This window comes from Ranitomeya variabilis, chromosome 4, assembly GCF_051348905.1.
Source record: "Ranitomeya variabilis isolate aRanVar5 chromosome 4, aRanVar5.hap1, whole genome shotgun sequence".
Classification (NCBI taxonomy): domain Eukaryota; kingdom Metazoa; phylum Chordata; class Amphibia; order Anura; family Dendrobatidae; genus Ranitomeya; species Ranitomeya variabilis.
In genome coordinates this window covers 145761467-145782339 of record NC_135235.1, presented here as the reverse complement: position 1 = coordinate 145782339, position 20873 = coordinate 145761467, and the positions used below count along the sequence as shown (strand labels likewise).

General features: G+C 43.1%; 1 protein-coding gene across 2 annotated transcripts in view; it reads left to right on the top strand.

The window, feature by feature from the left end:
• The window catches only part of GRID1 (glutamate ionotropic receptor delta type subunit 1), a 2026904-nt gene that overhangs the window by 1654833 nt on the left and 351198 nt on the right, over positions 1-20873 (top strand). For both annotated transcript variants that reach the window (XM_077259310.1, XM_077259311.1), the window contains exon 9: positions 1484-1585. In XM_077259310.1, the coding sequence (XP_077115425.1) occupies positions 1484-1585 (102 nt within the window). The remainder of the gene's footprint in view (positions 1-1483; positions 1586-20873) is intronic.

Below are 20873 nucleotides of genomic sequence, written 5' to 3'. Positions count from 1 at the left end.
GTCCTTGAGATGATCGGTAAGTCCTCTCTCAAACAGGCATCTCAGAGCAGAGTCACCACAAGACACCTCAACAGACCACCGCCTAAACTCAGCACAATACTGTTCAGCGTGAGTTCATTCTGGGAGAGACCCATGATCATGTCCTCTGCTACCCTGACTCAGTCTGGTTCATCATAAATCAGTCCCAAAGCCTCAAAGAATCTGTCCACAAACACATGTTCAGGGGCAGAAGCAGGTAAAGAGAAAGCCAACGACTGAGGTCTCTCCCACAGTAAGGAAATTATTATCCCCACCTGCTGACTCTCATCGCTAGAAGATCGGGGTCTAAGAGAAAAAAATAGCTTGAAACTCACATTAAAAAATATGGAATCTCTTCCTCTCCCCGAAGAAGGTATCTGGGAGCTTGACTGTAGGTTCAGGAGAGTGCAATGAGACATCAACAGTGTTAGAGTGCTTACAGTCACTCTGCAATGATTTTACTGTGTCAGAAAGCTCGCTTTGCAGGTGTTTATGAGATGAGGCCAAGGACCACTGTTCCACAAACAGGTCTTGTATCATCACTGTCAATCTGTCCATTTGATCTGCCAAGGTATGGAGTGGATCCATAGCAAACAGAACAGAGAAAAAAAGCAGAAATCCCTTTAAATGTATTGGTTAGCTATAATGTCATGTTGCATTAGTCAAAAAGAAACTGAAGACCCACCTCATCTGACAAGCCTACAGCGTACAGTGATCCTCAGTCTACTGAACCGAGGCACAACCAGCTCTACCCTCTCCTAGTGTATCCTCACCCATCCCCTGTAGACTGTGAGCCCTTGGGGGCAGGGTCATCTCTCCTTCTGTACTTGTGTTGCCTTGTTTTCTGCTCTTGTTTATTGTACTTGTCTATATTTGCCCTTTTACACATGTAAAGCGCCATGGAATAAATGATGCTAGAAAAATGTCTAATAATAATAATAATAATAATAAAGTGCAATTTGATTTTTTAGCAGATTGCAATTGTTCGTTTTTCACGCAGATGAGTATGAGCCCTTAGACCGCATTTGCATTGAGCATATCTTGAGGCAGATAGAATCCTTACAGGGTGGATTCACAGTATTAGGCTATAGACACTCTTAGGGCCATTGCTTGTTCTCACTGTACATTGCTGTATTCTTCCTTACAAGTAATGTTTTCGGATTAAATTACTCTATAATATCGCGTGACGGGTATTTAATGCATTACAATCAGATGCATACAGTTATAGTGTTCCTAGATTTCTGTGGCTGCTTTATTGCAGATCTATACAACTCAAATCTATAATACAGCCATTCACATAAGGCTTTAGCCTGAGATGCCAGTGAGGGGCAGGCTCATAGAACAGAAGTCCATGATAGGTATTTTATTATGACCTATTGACATGTCATTAAATACTTTATCAAGATTATTTTCCAGAAAACCTTTGATTTTTAATTCAAATTATTGTTTTTTACTATTGTTTTAGCTGGCAACCTGGGATTCCTTACGAGGCCTAAATGGAAGCTTACAAGAAAAACGACTTGATAATGATCTGCAAGGATTAACGTTGAAAGTAGTGACAATCTTGGTATGTTTTAAAAAATGTTATAACATAATCTAACCAGTAGTACTTTGTTGTATAGCAGAAGTAACTGAGTAGTTTGTGAAATGTGTGCTTTTTTTTGCAAATAGATTTAGTATAAATTGTATTTATTAATCATGCACTATTGATGTACCTTTACAGTTTCCTTTATCTTTTTTCTCATTCCTCATTTGGTTTTTCCAACCGTACTATCTATGTAACTATATAAATATGAGGGGTAACACCCCAAAACAAAATGTGTCTGCAAGTTGAGATTCTGGCTAGTCTTTTATCCCAAGTCATTTAGCAAGGTTTTTTAAAAGATGCTTATTGACTTGTAGAATTTCTACTTCCAATTGGTCTCGCTAGAGTTCTAGTCTTCTTCCTCTCTGAGGAGACAATTTGCATTTATAAATACATGCTCATTCTTTGCATTCTAGTAAAGTGGAAGAAAATAAATATATACTCTGCTGTATGTAATAAAGTAGTGATAGGAAGTATAAATAACATAGGGTACTTAGTACATGTTTTTAATAAAAAAGTGTGAAAAATTATTCCACCATGACAAGGTGTTCACCAATCAGGACATTTCTGTCCTCTAGTTTTTAGTAAAGGTACCTTATGTTACTTATTATATTTATATACTGTATATACAAAAATACAGATGCTTCTCACAAGATTAGAATATCATAAAATAGTTAATTTATTTCAGTTCTTCTATAAGTAAAACTCATATATTATATAAAGTCATTAGAAACAGAGTGATCTATTTCAAGTTTTTATTTCTGTTAATTATGACTATGGCTTACAGCTAATGAAAACCAAAAAGTCATTATCTCAGTAAATTAGAATACTATATAACTCTAGCTTGAAAAATTATTTTAAAATCTGAAATGTTTGCCTACTGAAATGAATATTCAGTAAATGCACTCAATACTTAGTTGGTGCTCCTTTTGCATCAATTACTGCATCAATGTGCCTTGGTATGGAGGTGATCCGGTGATGTATTATGGAAGCCCAGGTTGCTTTGATAGCAGCATTCAGTACATCTGCATTGTTGGGTCTGGTGTCTCTAATCTTCCTCTTGACAATACAACATAGATTCTCTATGGGGTTAAGGTCAGACGAGTTTGCTGGCTAGTCAAGCACAGTGACACTGTTGTTTTTAAACCAGGTATTGGTACTTTTGGCAGTGTGAACAGGTGCAAAATCCTCCTGGAGAATGAAATTTCCATCTCCAAAAAGCTTGTCGGCAGAGGAAAGCATGAAGTCCTCTAAAATTTCCTGGTAGATGTCTGTGCTGACTTTGGTCTTGATAAAACACAGTGGACCTACATCAGCAGATGACATGGATCCCCAAACCATCACTAATTGTGGAAACGTCACACAAGACATCAATCAGCTTGGATGATGTGCATCTCCTCTCTTCCTCCAGATACTGGGGGCTTGATTTTGAAATGAAATGCAAAATTTACTTTAATCTGAAAATCACACCTTGGACCACTGAGCAACAGTCCAGTTCTTTTTCTCCTTAGCCCAAGTAAGACGCTTCTGGCATTGTCTATTGAATGGCCTTTTCTTAACAGTCCTTTCAAGGCTATGATTATCCCGGTTGCTTGTGCTTTTCTACCACACTTTTTCCTTCCACTCAACTTTCCATTAATATGCTTGGATATGGCACCCTGTGAACAGCCAGATTATTTAGCAATGACTTTTGTGGCTTACCCTCCTTGTGGAGTGTGTCAATGGCTTCCTTCTTTACATCTGTCAAGTCAGCAGTCTTCCCCATGATTCTAGAGCGTTCTGAAACAGATGAAATGACCATTTTAAATGCTTATGAAGCCTTTGCAGATGAGGTTTATTAATTATTCTAATTTACTGAGATAATGACTTTTGGGTTTTCATTGGGTGTAAGCCATAATCATCCACATTAACAGAAATAAACACTTGAAATAGATCACTCTGTTTCTAACAATTCTATATAATATATGAGTTTCACTTTTTGTATTGAAGAACTGAAATAAATTAACTTTTTGATGATATTCTTATTTTATGAGAAGCACCAGAGGTTCTTAAGGGGATCTTGATAACAGGCACAGAGGTCATCAGCAGACCCCCAGCTGTCATGACAAGCAATTGTTGCTCCACGATCACGTAATGTGCACGCTAATGGGCAGGAACAATGATGAGCTTCCTGTCTGTGCGTGTTAAATGCTGCTGCCCCCTCAGCCCTAACAGCAAGGCTGAGGGGGCAGGAAAATCTCTGAAATGAACAGAAGAAGCACTGAAATGGAATAGCAACAGCATTGGGAAGACGCCTGGATGCATATCTGACTCCCAGGTCTCTGTCTGGAACAAAGTTGTCAGAGTATTACTCCATTTTGACTGACAATAAAACTTACAAAATTGAAGGTAAAATGGATTTTATTTTAAACATTTTTAGGAAAAATTATTTCCTGTTCAATGACTTGTATTTAAGGCAAAATTAAAAAGGGATAAAATAAGTCCTCCTCCATTCCTCCACCTCTTCATAGCTGTGACATCTCTCACCATGTTTCCCCATCTCTTTTGTCTATAGTAGATGACATAGTAGAGAGGGAAAGAAAATTACACCCACTGGTAGTCACTGTTAAATTTACTAAGTGGAAGGGCTGAAAAGCATTTACCCTGAGGAGGGGGAAGTGGCATACATATGTATAATAATTTTGAGGGTCGCATGATGACACCCCTAAAAATGATGCGGGAGAGCTGTCTGATGACCCGCTAAAAATTATGTGCGAGGGCTGTCTGATGACCCTCTAAAAATTAAAAGCGAGGTCCACCTATTTACCCTCTAAAAATTATAAGCGAGAACCACATGCTGACTGCGTCAAAAATTGGAGCGAGGGCTTCATGATCACCCTGTAAAAATTTATAACGAAGGTTTTGAGATTATCATCTAAAAATTTGGAGTGAGGGCTGCCTGTTTACCTTCTAAAAATTATGAGTGAGGACTGTGTGATGATCCTCTAAAAATCACGAGAGACAGCCGCATGATGACCCTTTCAAAAATTGTAGAGAGGGCCGCATGAAGACCCTCTAAAAATTTTAAACTAGGGCTGCATTATTATGCAGCTGGATTTAACAGTTTAAGAGCCAAGGGCATAGTTCCACTTCTCCAACTGCTGTTAAATGCACACGATAAGGCTAGGTTCACATTGCGTTAATGGGTTAACGCTAACGGACTGCGTTGCATGGCGAAAATGTCGCAATTAACACGGTGCAATGGGTCCGTTAGCGCACCCATTGACAGCAATGTGATTTCTGCCTGTAGCGCATCGCTAGCGCATGCCATTTTCGGCACGCGCTAGCGATGTGCCGTTCTTTTGTGACGGACATCGGACGCTGCTTGCAGCGTCCGAGGGGCGTCCGAGGTCCGTCCCTTGCTAGCGCAGATCGGGGATCTGCGCTAGCGGGGATGGTGAATGCGGACCCTAGAGAAACATTGCGTTGCGCAATCCGCTAGCGCTATGCGCTTAACGGATTGCCCTAACACAATATGAACCTAGCCTAAGTGCAATCATCATCTGCCATGAAAGGTGAGGGTTCAGTTGGGACATGACATATGATGTACACGTACATCATATGTCATTTAGGCTAGGTGCACATTGCGTTAGGGCAATCCATTAAGCGCATAGAGCTAGCGGATTGCGCAACGCAATGTTTCCCTAGGGTCCGCGTTCGCCGTCCCCGCTAGCGCAGATCCCCGATCTGCGCTAGCGAGGGACGGACCTCGGACGCCCCTCAGATGCTGCAAGCAGCGTCCGAGGTCCGTCACAAAAGAACGGCACATCGCTAGCGCGTGCCGAAAATGGCATGCGCTAGCGATGCGCTACAGGCAGAAATCACATTGCTGTCAATTGGTGCACTAACGGACCCGTTGCACGGCGTTAATTGCGACATTATCGCCGTGCAACGCAGTCCGTTAGCGTTAACCCATTAACGCAATGTGAACCTAGCCTAACCAATGACTATAAATTTAAAATGGGATGTCATAAAACTCCTGCAGGTATAATGTTTAGATGTTTCAGTACTTTTGTCTATACAGTTTATGTATCCTGCTATAATTAATCCATTTTAACCTTGCTACATTTAGACATACTGTACACAAGAATAACATAGACATAGAAACCCTTTAGCATATCCTTCTTTCCCAAGTTTGCCAAAATCATTACATGACTGTTACTCATTCCAACAACAGCATATTAAAGAACCCAAACAACTTTACCCATCTAATCCATTTTGTTTAGCTGATTATACTTATTTCCTCCATTTAAGAACCAAACAATTGTTTTTTTTATGGGCAGGGCTTCCAGATTTTTATGAAATGCAAAATTGGTACATGTTGACCCAATTACCTTGTTCAGGTAAAAAGGTTAAAAAGAAATCAAAATCCCTGTTTTCAAATCATATAGTAAAAATAAGAAATCAGTTTTACAGGACATAGTGAGGCTTGCTATTGTGTGGCAAAATCATTTTGAAACTCAATACTGGAAACTTGACAGTTTAATAGATCAATAGGTTATTTCTTCTAAAGGCACAGGCGGCCCATGCCTAAAGGTGTTCCTGCTGACAGGGCACTATCTTGATTGCCCATTTGAAGGCATACAAGTCTCCATTTAAGGAAAAAATACATCCCAGTGACCCACACGTATTGCACTGCTCTACTATGACAGCATGTGTGCTAAGTAAGAATTCCAATCTTTGCAAGATTTTTTTACATTTTGAGCTAGTAAATTTAACTTAACTGCCCTACTTCTGCTTGTCTCCATTTTTATTTTTTACTGTTATCATTCTGGTCTTTTGCATTTTCATTGGGACAATCTGTATTTGGTCACAGAATAATGTTATATGAGTAATAACTAGTGTTGAGCGATACCTTCCGATATAGGGAAATATCGGGATCGGATTGGATCGGCCGATATCCAAAAAATATCGGATATCGCCGATACCGGAAACCAATGCAAGTCAATGGGACACAAATATCGGAATGAAAATAAGCCCTTTCTTTCCTTGTACATCTTGTTCCGGAGGATTGGAAGAGTGTGTGCGGTGCGTGGGCGGAGACTGTGTGTCTGTGTGGGACCGTGGGGGTCTGTGCGGGCCTGCCGGGGGTCTGTACGGGCCACTCGGGGGTATGTGCGGGCTGTCGGGGGGCTGTGTGGGCCTGCTGGGGGTTTGTACGGGTCTATCGGGGGTCTGTGCGGCCTGCCAGGGGACTGTGCGGCCTGCCGGGGGTCTGTGCGGCCTGCTGGGGGTCTGTACCGGCCTCTCGGGGGTCTGTGTGACCTGCTGGGGGTCTGTGCGGCCTGCCGGGGGTCTGTGCGGCCTGCCGAGGGTCTGCACCGGCCTCTCAGGGGTCAGTGCGGGTCTTTGTGTTTGTGTGCAGGCATCGTCCGATGGGACTACAAGTCCCATCGGGCTATGCCTGCTGCAATGGCAGTGATTGACACATTAGCCAATGATGGGACAGTGCTAAAGTGTTGAATGTAAAAAAAGACAAACATACAGTACATACTACATACATACTAAATACATACTACATACATACAACATACATACATACAACATACTATATACAACATACTACATACATACAACATACACTCACTGGCCACTTTATTAGGTACACCTGTCCAACTTCTTGTTAACACTTAATTTCTAATCAGCCAATCACATGGCGGCAACTCAGTGCATTTAGGCATGTAGACATGGTCAAGACAATCTCCTGCAGTTCAAACCGAGCATCAGTATGGGGAAGAAAGGTGATTTGAGTGCCTTTGAACATGGCATGGTTGTTGGTGCCAGAAGGGCTGGTCTGAGTATTTCAGAAACTGCTGATCTACTGGGATTTTCACGCACAACCATCTCTAGGGTTTACAGAGAATGGTCCGAAAAAGAAAAAAAATCCAGTGAGCGGCAGTTCTGTGGGCGGAAATGCCTTGTTGATGCCAGAGGTCAGAGGAGAATGGGCAGACTGGTTCGAGCTGATAGAAAGGCAACAGTGACTCAAATCGCCACCCGTTACAACCAAGGTAGGCCTAAGAGCATCTCTGAACGCACAGTGCGTCGAACTTTGAGGCAGATGGGCTACAGCAGCAGAAGACCACACCGGGTACCACTCCTTTCAGCTAAGAACAGGAAACTGAGGCTACAATTTGTACAAGCTCATCGAAATTGGACAGTAGAAGATTGGAAAAACGTTGATTGGTCTGATGAGTCTCGATTTCTGCTGCGACATTCGGATGGTAGGGTCAGAATTTGGCGTAAACAACATGAAAGCATGGCTCCATCCTGCCTTGTATGGAGCATCTTTGGGATGTGCAGCCGACAAATCTGCGGCAACTGTGTGATGCCATCATGTCAATATGGACCAAAATCTCTGAGGAATGCTTCCAGCACCTTGTTGAATCTATGCCACGAAGAATTGAGGCAGTTCTGAAGGCAAACGGGGGTCCAACCCGTTACTAGCATGGTGTACCTAATAAAGTGGCCGGTGAGTGTACATGCAACATACTACATACATACGACATACATACTACATACATATTACATACAAACAACATACTACATACATACGACATACATACGACATACATACAACATACATACATACTACATACATACATACTAAATACATACATACATACTACATACAAATCATTCATACATTACATACAATACATACATACAGACATGCAGTACATATAACAGATTACATACTCACCATCACTTGTCACTTACTACATACATACTACATACATACAACATACATAATACATACATAATACATACATAATACATACTACATACATACATACTACATACATACAACATATATACAACATACTACATTCATACTACATACATACATACTACATAAATACTACATACTTCATACTTACTTCATACATATTACATACATACTACATACATAATACATACTACATACATACAACATACAATACATTCATACATTTCATACAACACATACAGACATACAGTACATATAACATAGAGTACATACTCACCATCACTTGTCACTTTGTTCCCCGAAGCCAGTGTCATCTGTAAAAAATATTAAAATAACAAACAAACAATATACTCCCTGATCTGCAGAAATCTGTGAGTGTCCCACGACGATGTCCCATGGAGAATGGCAGCATCAGCTGATGCGACCACTCTCTAGGGGCTCCAGGAATACAATGACAGGAGGAAGGTATGCTTCTGCACGGTATTCCTCCGCCTTTGTAAAAAAATAGTTCCTAGTCTCACTTTTGGCATTGCTGTGTGAGAAATTTCACATGTAGCAATTGCCATAAAGTCAGACTCTGAACTATAGTAACCTCTCAGTGATGCACTGCAGGAGCCATTGTCTCCTGTCAGTGTGTCACTGAAGTTCCTATAGAGCAATGACATCACCTGATGTCACTGTTCTATAGGGGAGATCATCGTGGGACACTCATTATTAATTGGACTATGGAGGACAGGTAGTATACGGTTTATTATTTTATGTTTTTAGCAGGCGCTGAAGTATAGTAAGTATGGTTAAATGAAGAATATTAAAATACTTTTTTCTGGCTGTGTCTTTATTTTTTTTAACTCTTTTACTACACTAGGATTAATAATGGATAGGCGTCTTATTGACGCCTCTCCATTATTAACCCTGCTTAATGTCACCTTACAATAGCAAGGTGACATTAACCCCTTATTACCCCATATCCCACCGCTACACGGGAGTGGGAAGAGAGAGGCTAAGTGCCGGAATTGGCACATCTTACAGATGCGCCATTTCTGGGGCGGCTGCGGACTGGTATTTGTAGCCGGGGGCCAATATCCATGGCCCCTCTCCAGGCTATGAATATCAGCCCGTAGCTGTCTGCGTAGCCTTTCTGGCTATAAATTATAGTGGACCCCACGTCATTTTAATAGCCAGTAAATGCTACGCAGCCAGCTGTGAGCTGGTATTCAAAGCAGGCTACAAATATTGGCCCCCTGCAGTCGGCTTTCCCCCTCTGGCACAGAAAATTGCATGGGAGCCCACGCTGTTTTTTCCTTTTTTTTTATTAAACGCTCATTAAGGCCTCTTTCACACTTGCATTGGTACGGGTCCGTTGCTATGCGTCGGACCGACGTACAGACGCACGTTGTGAAATTTGTGCATGACGTGGGCAGCGGATGCAGTTTTTCAACGCATCCGCTGCCCATTCTGAAGTCCGGGGAGGAGGAAGCGGAGTTTCAACCACGCTTGCGCGGTAGAAAATGGCGGATGTGACAGACAATAAAACGTTCACTTGAATGTTTTTTCGTGCCAATGGTCAGCCATGACATGTGGCCATCCGTAGCGATCCGTCGTTAATACAAGTCTATGGGTAAAAAACGCATCCTGCGGGCACATTTGCATGATCTGTTTTTTTCCCAAAACAACGGATTGCGATGGATTGCTACAAACGCAAGTGTAAAAGTAGCCTTAGAAACATCGGCCTTTCTATTATATATCTATGGATATATCTATCTATAGATATATTTATAGATAGATATATCTATAGATACATAAATGTATCTATCCATATATCTGGCTGCTTTCACACATTATGTTTTTGCCGTCAGGCACAATCCGGTGAGGTTTGAAAAAAACAGATCCTTTTTTTGCCGCCGGATCCATTTTTTTCTCATAGAGTTGTATTAGCGCAGGATTGCGCCTGATGGCCACACGTTTCATCCGTTTTTTGCTGGATCCGTCGCTGTGCATTTTTTTGCAGGACAGAAAAACCATTCCTCTGTATGTGTTTTCTGTCCGGTGGAATCAGCTTTTTTGACGGATCCAGCAACGTGTGGCCATCAGGCCATAGATTTGTATTAGCGAAGGATCGCGATGGATGGCCACACGTCGCGTCCGTCGTGCAATGGATCCATCGCGTTTTGGCGGACTGTCGGCACGAAAAAAAGTTCAAGTGAACTTTTTTTGTCCATGGTTTTCACCATTTTCTACCGCGCATGCCCCCTCCTCCCCGGACGTCAGAATGGGCACCAGATGCGTTGAAAAACTGCATCCGCTGCCCACGTCATGCACAAATTTTACAACGTGCGTCGGTACGTTAGCCCGATGCATAGCAATGGACCCGTACCGACGCAAGTGTGAAAGAGGCCTTAATGAGCGTTTAACTGAAAAAAAAAAACTGAAAAAAACGCGTGGGCTCCTGCGCAATTTTCTGTGCCAGAGGGGAAAAGCCGATGGCCGGGGGCCAATATTTGTAGCCTGCTATGAATATCAGCCCGCAGCTTTCTGCGTAGCCTTTACTGGCTATTAAAATAGGGGGACCCCCCAAAAAAAATGACATGGGGTCCCCCTATATTTCATAGCCAGAAAGGCTATGCAGACAGCTGCGGGCTGATATTCATAGCCTAGAGAGGGGCCTTGGATCTTGCACCCCCTGTCTACAAATACCAGTCCGCAGCCGCCCCAGAAATGGTGCATCTGTTAGATGCGCCAATTCTGGCACTTAGCCCCTCTCTTCCCACTCCCGTGTAGCGGTGGGATATGGGGTAATAAGGGGTTAATGTCACCTTGCTTTTGTAAGGTGACATTAAGCCGGGTTAATAATGGAGAGGCGTCAATAAGACACCTATCCATTATTAATCCTAGTGTAGTGAAAGCGTTAAAAAAAATAAAGACACAGCCAGAAAAAAGTATTTTAATATTCTTCATTTAACCATACACACCATACTTCAGCACCTGCAAAAAAAGTAAAATAATAAACCGTATACTACCTGTCCACCGTAGTCCAATTAATAACGAGTGTCCCACGACAATCTCCCCTATAGAACAGTGACATTGGGTGATGTCATTGCTCGATAGCACTTTCAGTGACACACTGACAGGAGACAATGGCTCCTGCAGTGCATTACTGAGAGGTTACTATAGATCAGAGTCTCACTTTATGGCAATTGCTGCATGGGAAATTTCTCACACAGCAATGCCAAAAGTGAGTCTAGGGACTATTTTTTACAGCGGTGGAGGAATACAGTGCGGAAGGATACCTTCCTCCCGTCATTGTATTCCTGGAGCCCCTCGAGAGCGGTCGCATCAGCTGATGCTGCCTTTCTCCACGGGAGATCGTCGCGGGACACTCGTGTATTTCTGCGGATTAGGGAGTATATTGTTTGTTTGGTATTTTAATATTTTTTACAGATGACACTGGCTTCGGGGAACAAAGTGACAAGTGATGGTGAGTATGTACTCTATGTTATATGTACTGTATGTCTGTATGTATGTATTGTATATAATGTATGAATGTATTGTATGTAGTATGTATGTGGTATGTATGTAATAAGTATGTAGTATGTATGTAGTATGTTGTATGTATGTAGTATGTATGTAGTATGTTGTATGTATGTTGTATGTATGTAGCATATATGTAGTATGTATGTAGTATGTATTATGTATGTTGTATGTATGTAGTATGTATGTATGTAGTATGTATTATGTATGTTGTATGTATGTAGTATGTTGTATATATGTGTGTTGTATGTATGTATGTAGTATGTATGTAGTATGTATGTTGTATGTATGTTGCATGTATGTAGTATGTATGCATTTTGTATGTATGTATGTAGTATGTATGTATGTAGTATGTATGTATGCTGTATGCATGTAGTATGTATGTAGTATGTATGTATGTAGTATGTATGTAGTATGTTGTATGTAGTTTGTATGTTTGTGTTTTTTTACATTCTACACATTAGCTGGATGATGGGACTACTACTGTCCCATCATTGGCTAATCTGTCAATTACTGTCATTGTAGCAGGCATAGCCTGATGGGACTTGTAGTCCCATCGGATGATGCTTGCACAAACACACAACCCCTGGCAGGCCAGTACAGACCCTCGAGAGACCTGCACAGACCCCCGGCAGCCCGCACAGAACCCTGGCAGCACGCACAGACCCCCGGCAGGCACACTCAGACCCCCGGCAGCATGCACAGACCCCCAGCAGGCCCGTACAGACCCCCGGCAGGCCCGCACAGACCCTCAGCAAGCTGCACAGACCCCAGCAGGCTGTACAGACCCCCAGCAGATCCATACAGACCCCCGGCAGGCCCACACAGACCCCCAGCAGCCCACACAGACCCCCGGCAGGCCCATACAGACCCCCGGCAGGCCCGCACAGACCCCCCACGGTCACGCACAGACCCCGCCCGCACACACAGGCATGCAGTGTCCACCCGCGCACCGCCCACACTCCATTATAGTGCATCATTGCACTATGGGAACTTCCGATTCTGGTATTTGATATCTTAAAAGTATCGGAACTCAGTATCGGAAATCCGATACAGCGAATATCGGCCGATACCCGATATTTGCAGTATCGGAATGCTCAACACTAGTAATAACTGTAAATATTACTTGATTCTCTTTCTGTGCATTATATTGATTATACATATGTGGTAAAGTGTTAATCTGGGGAGATAAAAAATATTCTAATGGCCATGCCTTCATAAACAATAAAGTTAACATGAATAGGGCTGATTGTAACCTTACAGGACCTGCAATTCAGTGTGAAACCGGAGATGCTCTTCACTGATTCCTATCCCTTCTGGAACATTACGTCACAGATCAGGTGCTGTGGCCTGCTTCTGGCTTTTAGTCATGTACTTCCTTTGAAAATGTCTCCTTCACTGCAGTGTATCATTGTAGGGCATGTGTGGGGCATGGCAGCCATCCCCCAAATAATGATTCTTTCACTGCAGAACTAGGATGAGGTAGAACAGCCTGCTCCCAGCTTCAAGTAGTGGTTAGCTCCACTGATAATGTATCCTTCACTGCAGTCTGAGATGAGGTAGCATGGGGTGATATGGCCTGCTCCTGGCTTCTAGTAGAAGCCAACCCACTTATAATGTCTCATTCACTGAAGTACAAGGCAGTATGGGGTGGCATGTCCTGCTCATTACTTGTAGCCCTGCAGTGAAGGAGACATTATCAGGAGGCTCACTGCTACTAGGAGCTGGGAGCAGGCCACTCCCCCATCTTGGACTGCAGTCAAGGATACATTATTAGAGAGCTGGCTGCTATTAGAAGCCAGGAGCCGACCACACCCCACCCCACACCCTCATCTTGGACTGTAGACATTGAGACATTATCAGGAGGCTCACTGCTACTAGGAGCTGGGAGCAGGCCAAGCCCCCATCTCGGACTGCAGTGAAGGAGACATTATTAGTACACTGGCTGCTTCCAGAACTTAGGATCAGGCCACAACCCCTCATCTGTGACCCAACTTCCCAGAATGGAGGTGAAGCAGTGAGGAGTAGCTCCAGTGTAACACTGAATTTCAGGTTGAGTGAGGGTTACAAACAGCGCCATACTTGTTATTTTTTATTGTTTATGAAGGTATGACCAGTCTAATAATCTTCATTTCCCCTGAATGCCTCCTTAACCATTTAGTTTCCATTGCAAGCATTAAAATAGGAGCTAGAAAGATGACTATTAGGGTTCATTCAGACATACCGTATATACTCGAGTATAAGCTGACCCGAGTATAAGCTGACCCCCCTAATTTTGCAACAAAAAACTGGGAAAAATTATTGACTCGGGTATAAGCCTAGGGTGGAAAATGCAGCAGCTACCAGTATATGTCAAAAATAAAAATAGATACCAATAAAAGTAAAATTAATTGAGACATCAGTTAAGTGTTTTTGAATATCCATATTGAATCAGAAGCCCCATATAATGCTCCATGCAGTTCTTTATGGTCCCAGAGATGGCCCATATAATGCTCCATGCAGTTATGGCCCCATAGATGCCCCATATAATGCTCCATGCAGTTGTGGCCCCATAGATGCCCCATATAATGCTCCATGCAGTTATGGCCCCATAAATGCCCCATATAATGCTCCATGCAGTTATGGCCCCATAGATGCCCCATATAATGCTCCATGCAGTTATGGCCCCATAGATGCCCCATATAATGCTCCATGCAGTTATTGCCCCATATAATGCCCCATATAATGTTCCATGCAGTCATGGCCCCATAGATGCCCCATATAATGCTCCATGCAGTTATGGCCCCATAGATACCTCATATAATGCTCCTTGCAGTTATGGCCCCATATAATGCTCCATGCAGTTATGGCCCCATAGATGCCCCATATAATGCTCCATGCAGTTATTGCCCCATATAATGCCCCATATAATGTTCCATGCAGTCATGGCCCCATAGATGCCCCATATAATGCTCCATGCAGTTATGACCCCATAGATACTCCATATAATGCTCTTTGCAGTTATGGCCCCATATAATGCTCCATGCAGTTATGGCCCCATATAATGCTGCATGCAGTTATGGCCCCATAGATGCCCCATATAATGCTCCATGCAGTTATGGCCCCATATAATTCCCCAAATAATGCTCCATGCAGTTATGGCCCCATATAATGCTCCATACAGTTATGGCCCCATAGATGCCCCATATAATGCTCCTTGCAGTTATGGCCCCATATAATGCTCCATGCAGTTATGGCCCCATATAATGCTCCATACAGTTATTGCCCCATAGGTGCTCCATATAATGCTCCATACAGTTATGGCCCCATATAATGCTCCATGCAGTTGTTTATGGCCCCATAGACGCTCCTTACAGCATTGTGCCACATGTAATGCTGCTGCTGCTGCAATAAAAAAAATCACATACTCACCTCTAGTCGCTCCAGCTGCTCCTCGGTGTCCCGTCTCTCCGCACTGACTGTTCAGGCAGAGGGCGGCGCGCACACTACTACGTTATCGCGCCCTCTGACCTGCGCAGTCACAGCAAGAGGACGGGAAGACAGAGCGGCGCCCGGCGAATGGAACTCGGACAGGTGAAAATGAAATACTCACCTGGTCCCGGCGCTCCTGACGCTGTCCCTGCCTGTCCCATGGTACCGCAGCTTCTTCCTGTAATCAGCGGTCATCGGTACCGCTCATTACAGTAATGAATATGTGGCTCCACCCCTATGGGAGTGGAGTCCATATTCATTACTTTAATGAGCGGTACCTCGTGACCACTGAATAGAGAAAGAGCTGCAGCCTGGGAGACCATGTGTTAGGAGTCGAGTTTCCTCTGCTGCACAGGAGGAATCTCGATCCGTGTCTGCTGCGGTCTCCCATTTTGCATCGGCCGCAGTGGAGCCTGCTCAGTGGAGACATCGGTCCCAGCATCTCACTAAAGGTGCCGTCACACTAAGCGACGCTGCAGCGATACAGACAACGATGCCGATCACTGCAGCATCGCTGTTTGGTCACTGGAGAGCTGTCACACAGACCGCTCTCCAGCGACCAACGATGCCGAGGTCCCTGGGTACCCAGGGTAAGCATCGGGTTGCTAAGCGCAGGGCCGCGCTTAGTAACCCGATGTTTACCCTGGTTACCAGTGTAAAATGTAAAAAAAACAAACAGTACATACTCACCTTCGCGTCCCCCGGCGTCTGCTTCCTGCACTGACTGAGTGCCGGCCCTAACAGCAGAGTGGTGACGTCACCGCTGTGCTGTGCTTTCACTTTATGACCGGTGCTCAGTCAGTGCAGGAAGCGGATGGCGGAGGACGCGAAGGTGAGTATGTACTGTTTGTTTTTTTACATTTTACACTGGTAGCCAAGGTAAACATCGGGTTACTAAGCGCGGCCCTGCGCTTAGTAACCCGATATTTACCCTGATTACCATTGTAAAACATCGCTGGTATCGTTGCTTTTGCTGTCAAACACAACGATACACGGCGATCTGACGACCAAATAAAGTTCTGAGCTTTAATCAACGACCAGCGATATCACAGCAGGATCCTGATCGCTGCTGCGTGTCAAACACAACAATATCGCTATCCAGGACGCTGCAACGTCAGGGATCGCTAGCAATATCGTTTAGTGTGACGGTACCTTTAGACTGATACTGTGCAAAGGGTTACTGCTGCCTCTCCAGGCTCTGGTACTGTACCCTGCACTGATCTGCGGTGAGCATGCTTTTCTGGGACTGCTTTGCACACACTGAGCATGCCCATGGTAAGATCTCTCAGTGGAGATCAAGGGTCACATGCTCAGGTACTGCAGCCAAATCTATTGGTCCTTCTAGGAAGGTCCTGTAGGTGCGCAGTCTCTGTAGCAGCCTCTCATTGGTCCTTCTAGGAAGGTCCTGTACGTGCTGCAGCTATTTAACCCCTTCACCTCCAAGGGTGGTTTGCACGTTAATGACCGGGGCAATTTTTACAATTCTGACCACTGTCCCTTTATGAGGTTATAACTCTGGAATGCTTCAACGGATCTTGGCGATTCTGACATTGTTTTCTCGTGACATATTGTACTTCATGATAGTTGTAAAATTTCTTCGATATAACTTGCGTTTATTTGTGAAAAAAATGAATATTTGGCGAAAATTTTGAAAATTTCGCAATTTTCCAACTTTGAATTTTTATGCCCTTAAATCACAGACATATGTCACACAAAATACTTAATAAGTAACATTTCCCACATGTCTACTTTACATCAGCACAATTTTGGAACCAAAATTTTTTTGTGTGACGGAGTTATAAGGGTTAAAAGTTGACCAGCAATTTCTCATTTTTACAACACCATTTTTTTTTAGGGACCACATCTCATTTGAAGTCATTTTGAGGGGTCTATATGATAGAAAATACCCAAGTGTGACACCATTCTAAAAACTGCACCCCTCAAGGTACTCAAAACCACTTTCAAGAAGTTTATTAACCCTTTAGGTGTTTCACAGGAATTTTTGTAATGTTTAAATAAAAATGAACATTTAACTTTTTTTCACACAAAATTTATTTCAGCTCCAATTTGTTTTATTTTACCAAGGGTAACAGGAGAAAATAGACCCCAAAATTTTTTGTACAATTTGTCCTGAGTACGATGATACCCCATATGTGGGGGTAAACCACTGTTTGGGTGCATGGCAGAGCTCGGAAGGAAAGGAGCGTCATTTGACTTTTCAGTGCAAAATTGACTGGAATTGAGATGGGACACCATGTTGCATTTGGAGAGCCCCTGATGTGCCTAAACATTGAAATACCCCACAAGTGACACCATTTTGGAAAGTAGACCCCCTAAGGATCTTATCTAGATGTGTGGTGAGCACTTTGACCCAACAAGTGCTTCACAGAAGTTTATAATGCAGAGCCGTAAAAATAAAAAATCATATTTTTTCACAAAAATGATCTTTTCGCCCCCAATTTTTTATTTTCCCAAGGGTAAGAGAAGAAATTGGATTCCAAAATTGTTGTGCAATTTGTCCTGAGTACGCTGATACCCCATATGTGGGTGTAAACCATTGTTTGGGTGCAGGGCAGAGCTCGGAAGGGAAGGAGCGCCATTTGACTTTTCAATGCAAAATTGACTGGAATTGAGATGGGACGCCATGTTGCATTTGGAGAGCCCCTGATGTGCCTAAACATTGAAACCCCCCACAAGTGACACCATTTTGGAAAGTAGACCCCTTAAGGAACTTATCTAGATGTGTGTTGAGCACTTTAACCCAACAAGTGCTTCACAGAAGTTTATAATGCAGAGCCATAAAAGTAAAAAATCATATTTTTTCACAAAAATGATCTTTTCGCCCCCAATTTTTTATTTTCCCAAGGTAAGAGAAGAAATTGGACCCCAAAAATTGTTGTGCAATTTGTCCTGAGTACGCTGATACCCCATATGTGGGTGTAAACCATTGTTTGGGCGCAGGGCAGAGCTCGGAAGGGAAGGAGCACCATTTGACTTTTCAATGCAAAATTGACTGGAATTGAGATGGGACGCCATTTTGCGTTTGGAGAGCCCCTGATGTGCCTAAACATTGAAACCCCCCACAAGTGACACCATTTTGGAAAGTAGACCCCTTAAGGAACTTATCTAGATGTGTGTTGAGCACTTTGACCCAACAAGTGCTTCACAGAAGTTTATAATGCAGAGCCGTAAAAATAAAAAATCATATTTTTTCACAAAAATGATCTTTTTGCCCCAATTTTTTATTTCCCCAAGGGTAAGAGAAGAAATTAGACCACAAAAGTTGTTGTGCAATTTGTCCTGAGTACGACGATACCCCATATGTGGGGGTAAACCACTGTTTGGGCGCATAGCAGAGCTCGGAAGGGAAGGAGCGCTATTTTACTTTTCAATGCAAAATTGACTGGAATTAAGATGGGATGCCATGTTGCGTTTGGAGAGCCCCTGATGTGCCTAAACATTAAAAACCCCCACAAGTGACACCATTTTGGAAAGTAGACCCCCTAAGGAACTTATCTAGATGTGTTTTGAGAGCTTTGAACCCCCAAGTGTTTCACTACAGTTTATAACGCAGAGTCGTGAAAATAAAAATTCTTTTTTTTTTTACAAAAATTATATTTTAGCCCCAAGTTTTGTATTTTCACAAGGGTATCAGGATAAATTGGACCCCAAACATTGTTGTCCAATTTGTCCTGAGTACGCCGATACCCCATATGTGGGGGGAACCACTGTTTGGGCGCATGACAGAGCTCGGAAGGGAAGGAGCTCCATTTGGAATGCAGACTTAAATGGATTGGTCTGCAGGCGTCACGTTGCATTTGCAGAGCCCCTGATGTACCCAAACAGTACAAACCCCCCACAAGTGACCCCATATCGGAAACTAGACCCCCCAAGGAACTTATCTAGATGTGATGTGAGAACTTTGAACCCCCAAGTGTTTCACTACAGTTTACAACGCAGGGCCGTGAAAATAAAAAATCTTTTTTTTCCCACAAAACTTATTTTTTGGCCCCCAGTTTTGTATTTTCCCAAGGGTAGCAGGAGAAATTGGACCCCAAAAGATGATGTACAATTTGTCCTGAGTACGCTGTTACCCCATATGTTGGGGTAAACCCCTGTTTGGGCACACGGGAGAGCTCTGAAGGGAAGGAGCACTGTTTTCCTTTTTTCAACGCAGAATTAGCTGGAATTCAGATCGGATGTCATGTCCCGTTTGGAGAGCCCCTGATGTGCCTAAACAGTGGAAACCCCCCAATTATAACTGAAACCCTAATCCAAACACACCCCTTACCCTAATCCCAACAGTAACCCTAACCACTCCTCTAACCCAGACACACCCAACCCTATTCCCAACCGTAAATGTAATCCAAACCCTAACCCTATCTTTAGCCCCAACCCTAACTGTAGCCCCAACCCTAGCCCCAACCCTAACCCTAGCCCTAACCCTAGCAATAACCCTAGCCCTATCACTAGCCCTAACCCTAGCCCTAACCCTAGCAATAACCCTAGCCCTATCACTAGACCTAACACTAGCCGTAACACTAACCCTAGCCCTAACCCTAGTCCTAACCCAAGCCCCAACTCTAGCCCTAGCCCTAACCCTAACCCTAGCCCCAACCCTAACCCTAGCCCTAACCCTAGCCCCAACTCTAGCCCTAGCCCTAACCCTAACCCTAGCCCCAACCCTAGCCCCAACCCTTGCCCTAACCCTAGCCCTAACTCTAGTCCTAACTCTAGCCCTAACCCTAACCCTAACCCTAATGGGAAAATGGAAATAAATACATTTTTTAATTTTTTTATTTTTCCCAAACTAAGGGGGTGATGAAGGGAGGTTTGATTTACTTTTATAGCGGGTTTTTTAGCGGATTTTTATGATTGGCAGCCGTCACACACTGAAAGACGCTTTTCATTGCAAAAAATATTTTTTGCGTTACCACATTTTGAGAGCTGTAATTTTTCCATATTTGAGTCCACAGAGTCATGTGAGATCTTGTTTTTTGCGGGACGAGTTGACGTTTGTATTGGTAACATTTTTGGACACGTGGCATTTTTTGATCGCTTTTTATTCCAATTTTTGTGAGGCAGAGTGATCAAAAACCAGCTATTCATGAATTTCTTTTGGGGGAGGCGTTTATACCGTTCCGCGTTTGGTAAAATTGATAAAGCAGTTTTATTCGTCAAGTCAGTACGATTACAGCGATATCTCATTTATATCTTTTTTTATGTTTTGGCGCTTTTATACGATAAAAACTATTTTATAGAAAAAATAATTATTTTGGTATCGCTTTATTCTCAGGACTATAACTTTTTAATTTTTTTGGTGATGATGCTGTATTGCGGCTCGTTTTTTGCGGGACAAGATGACGTTTTCAGCGGTACCATGGTTATTTATATCTGTCTTTTTGATCGCGTGTTATTCCACTTTTTGTTCGGCGGTATGATAATAAAGCGTTTTTTGCCTCGTTTTTTTTTCTTACGGTGTTTACTGAAGGGGTTAACTAG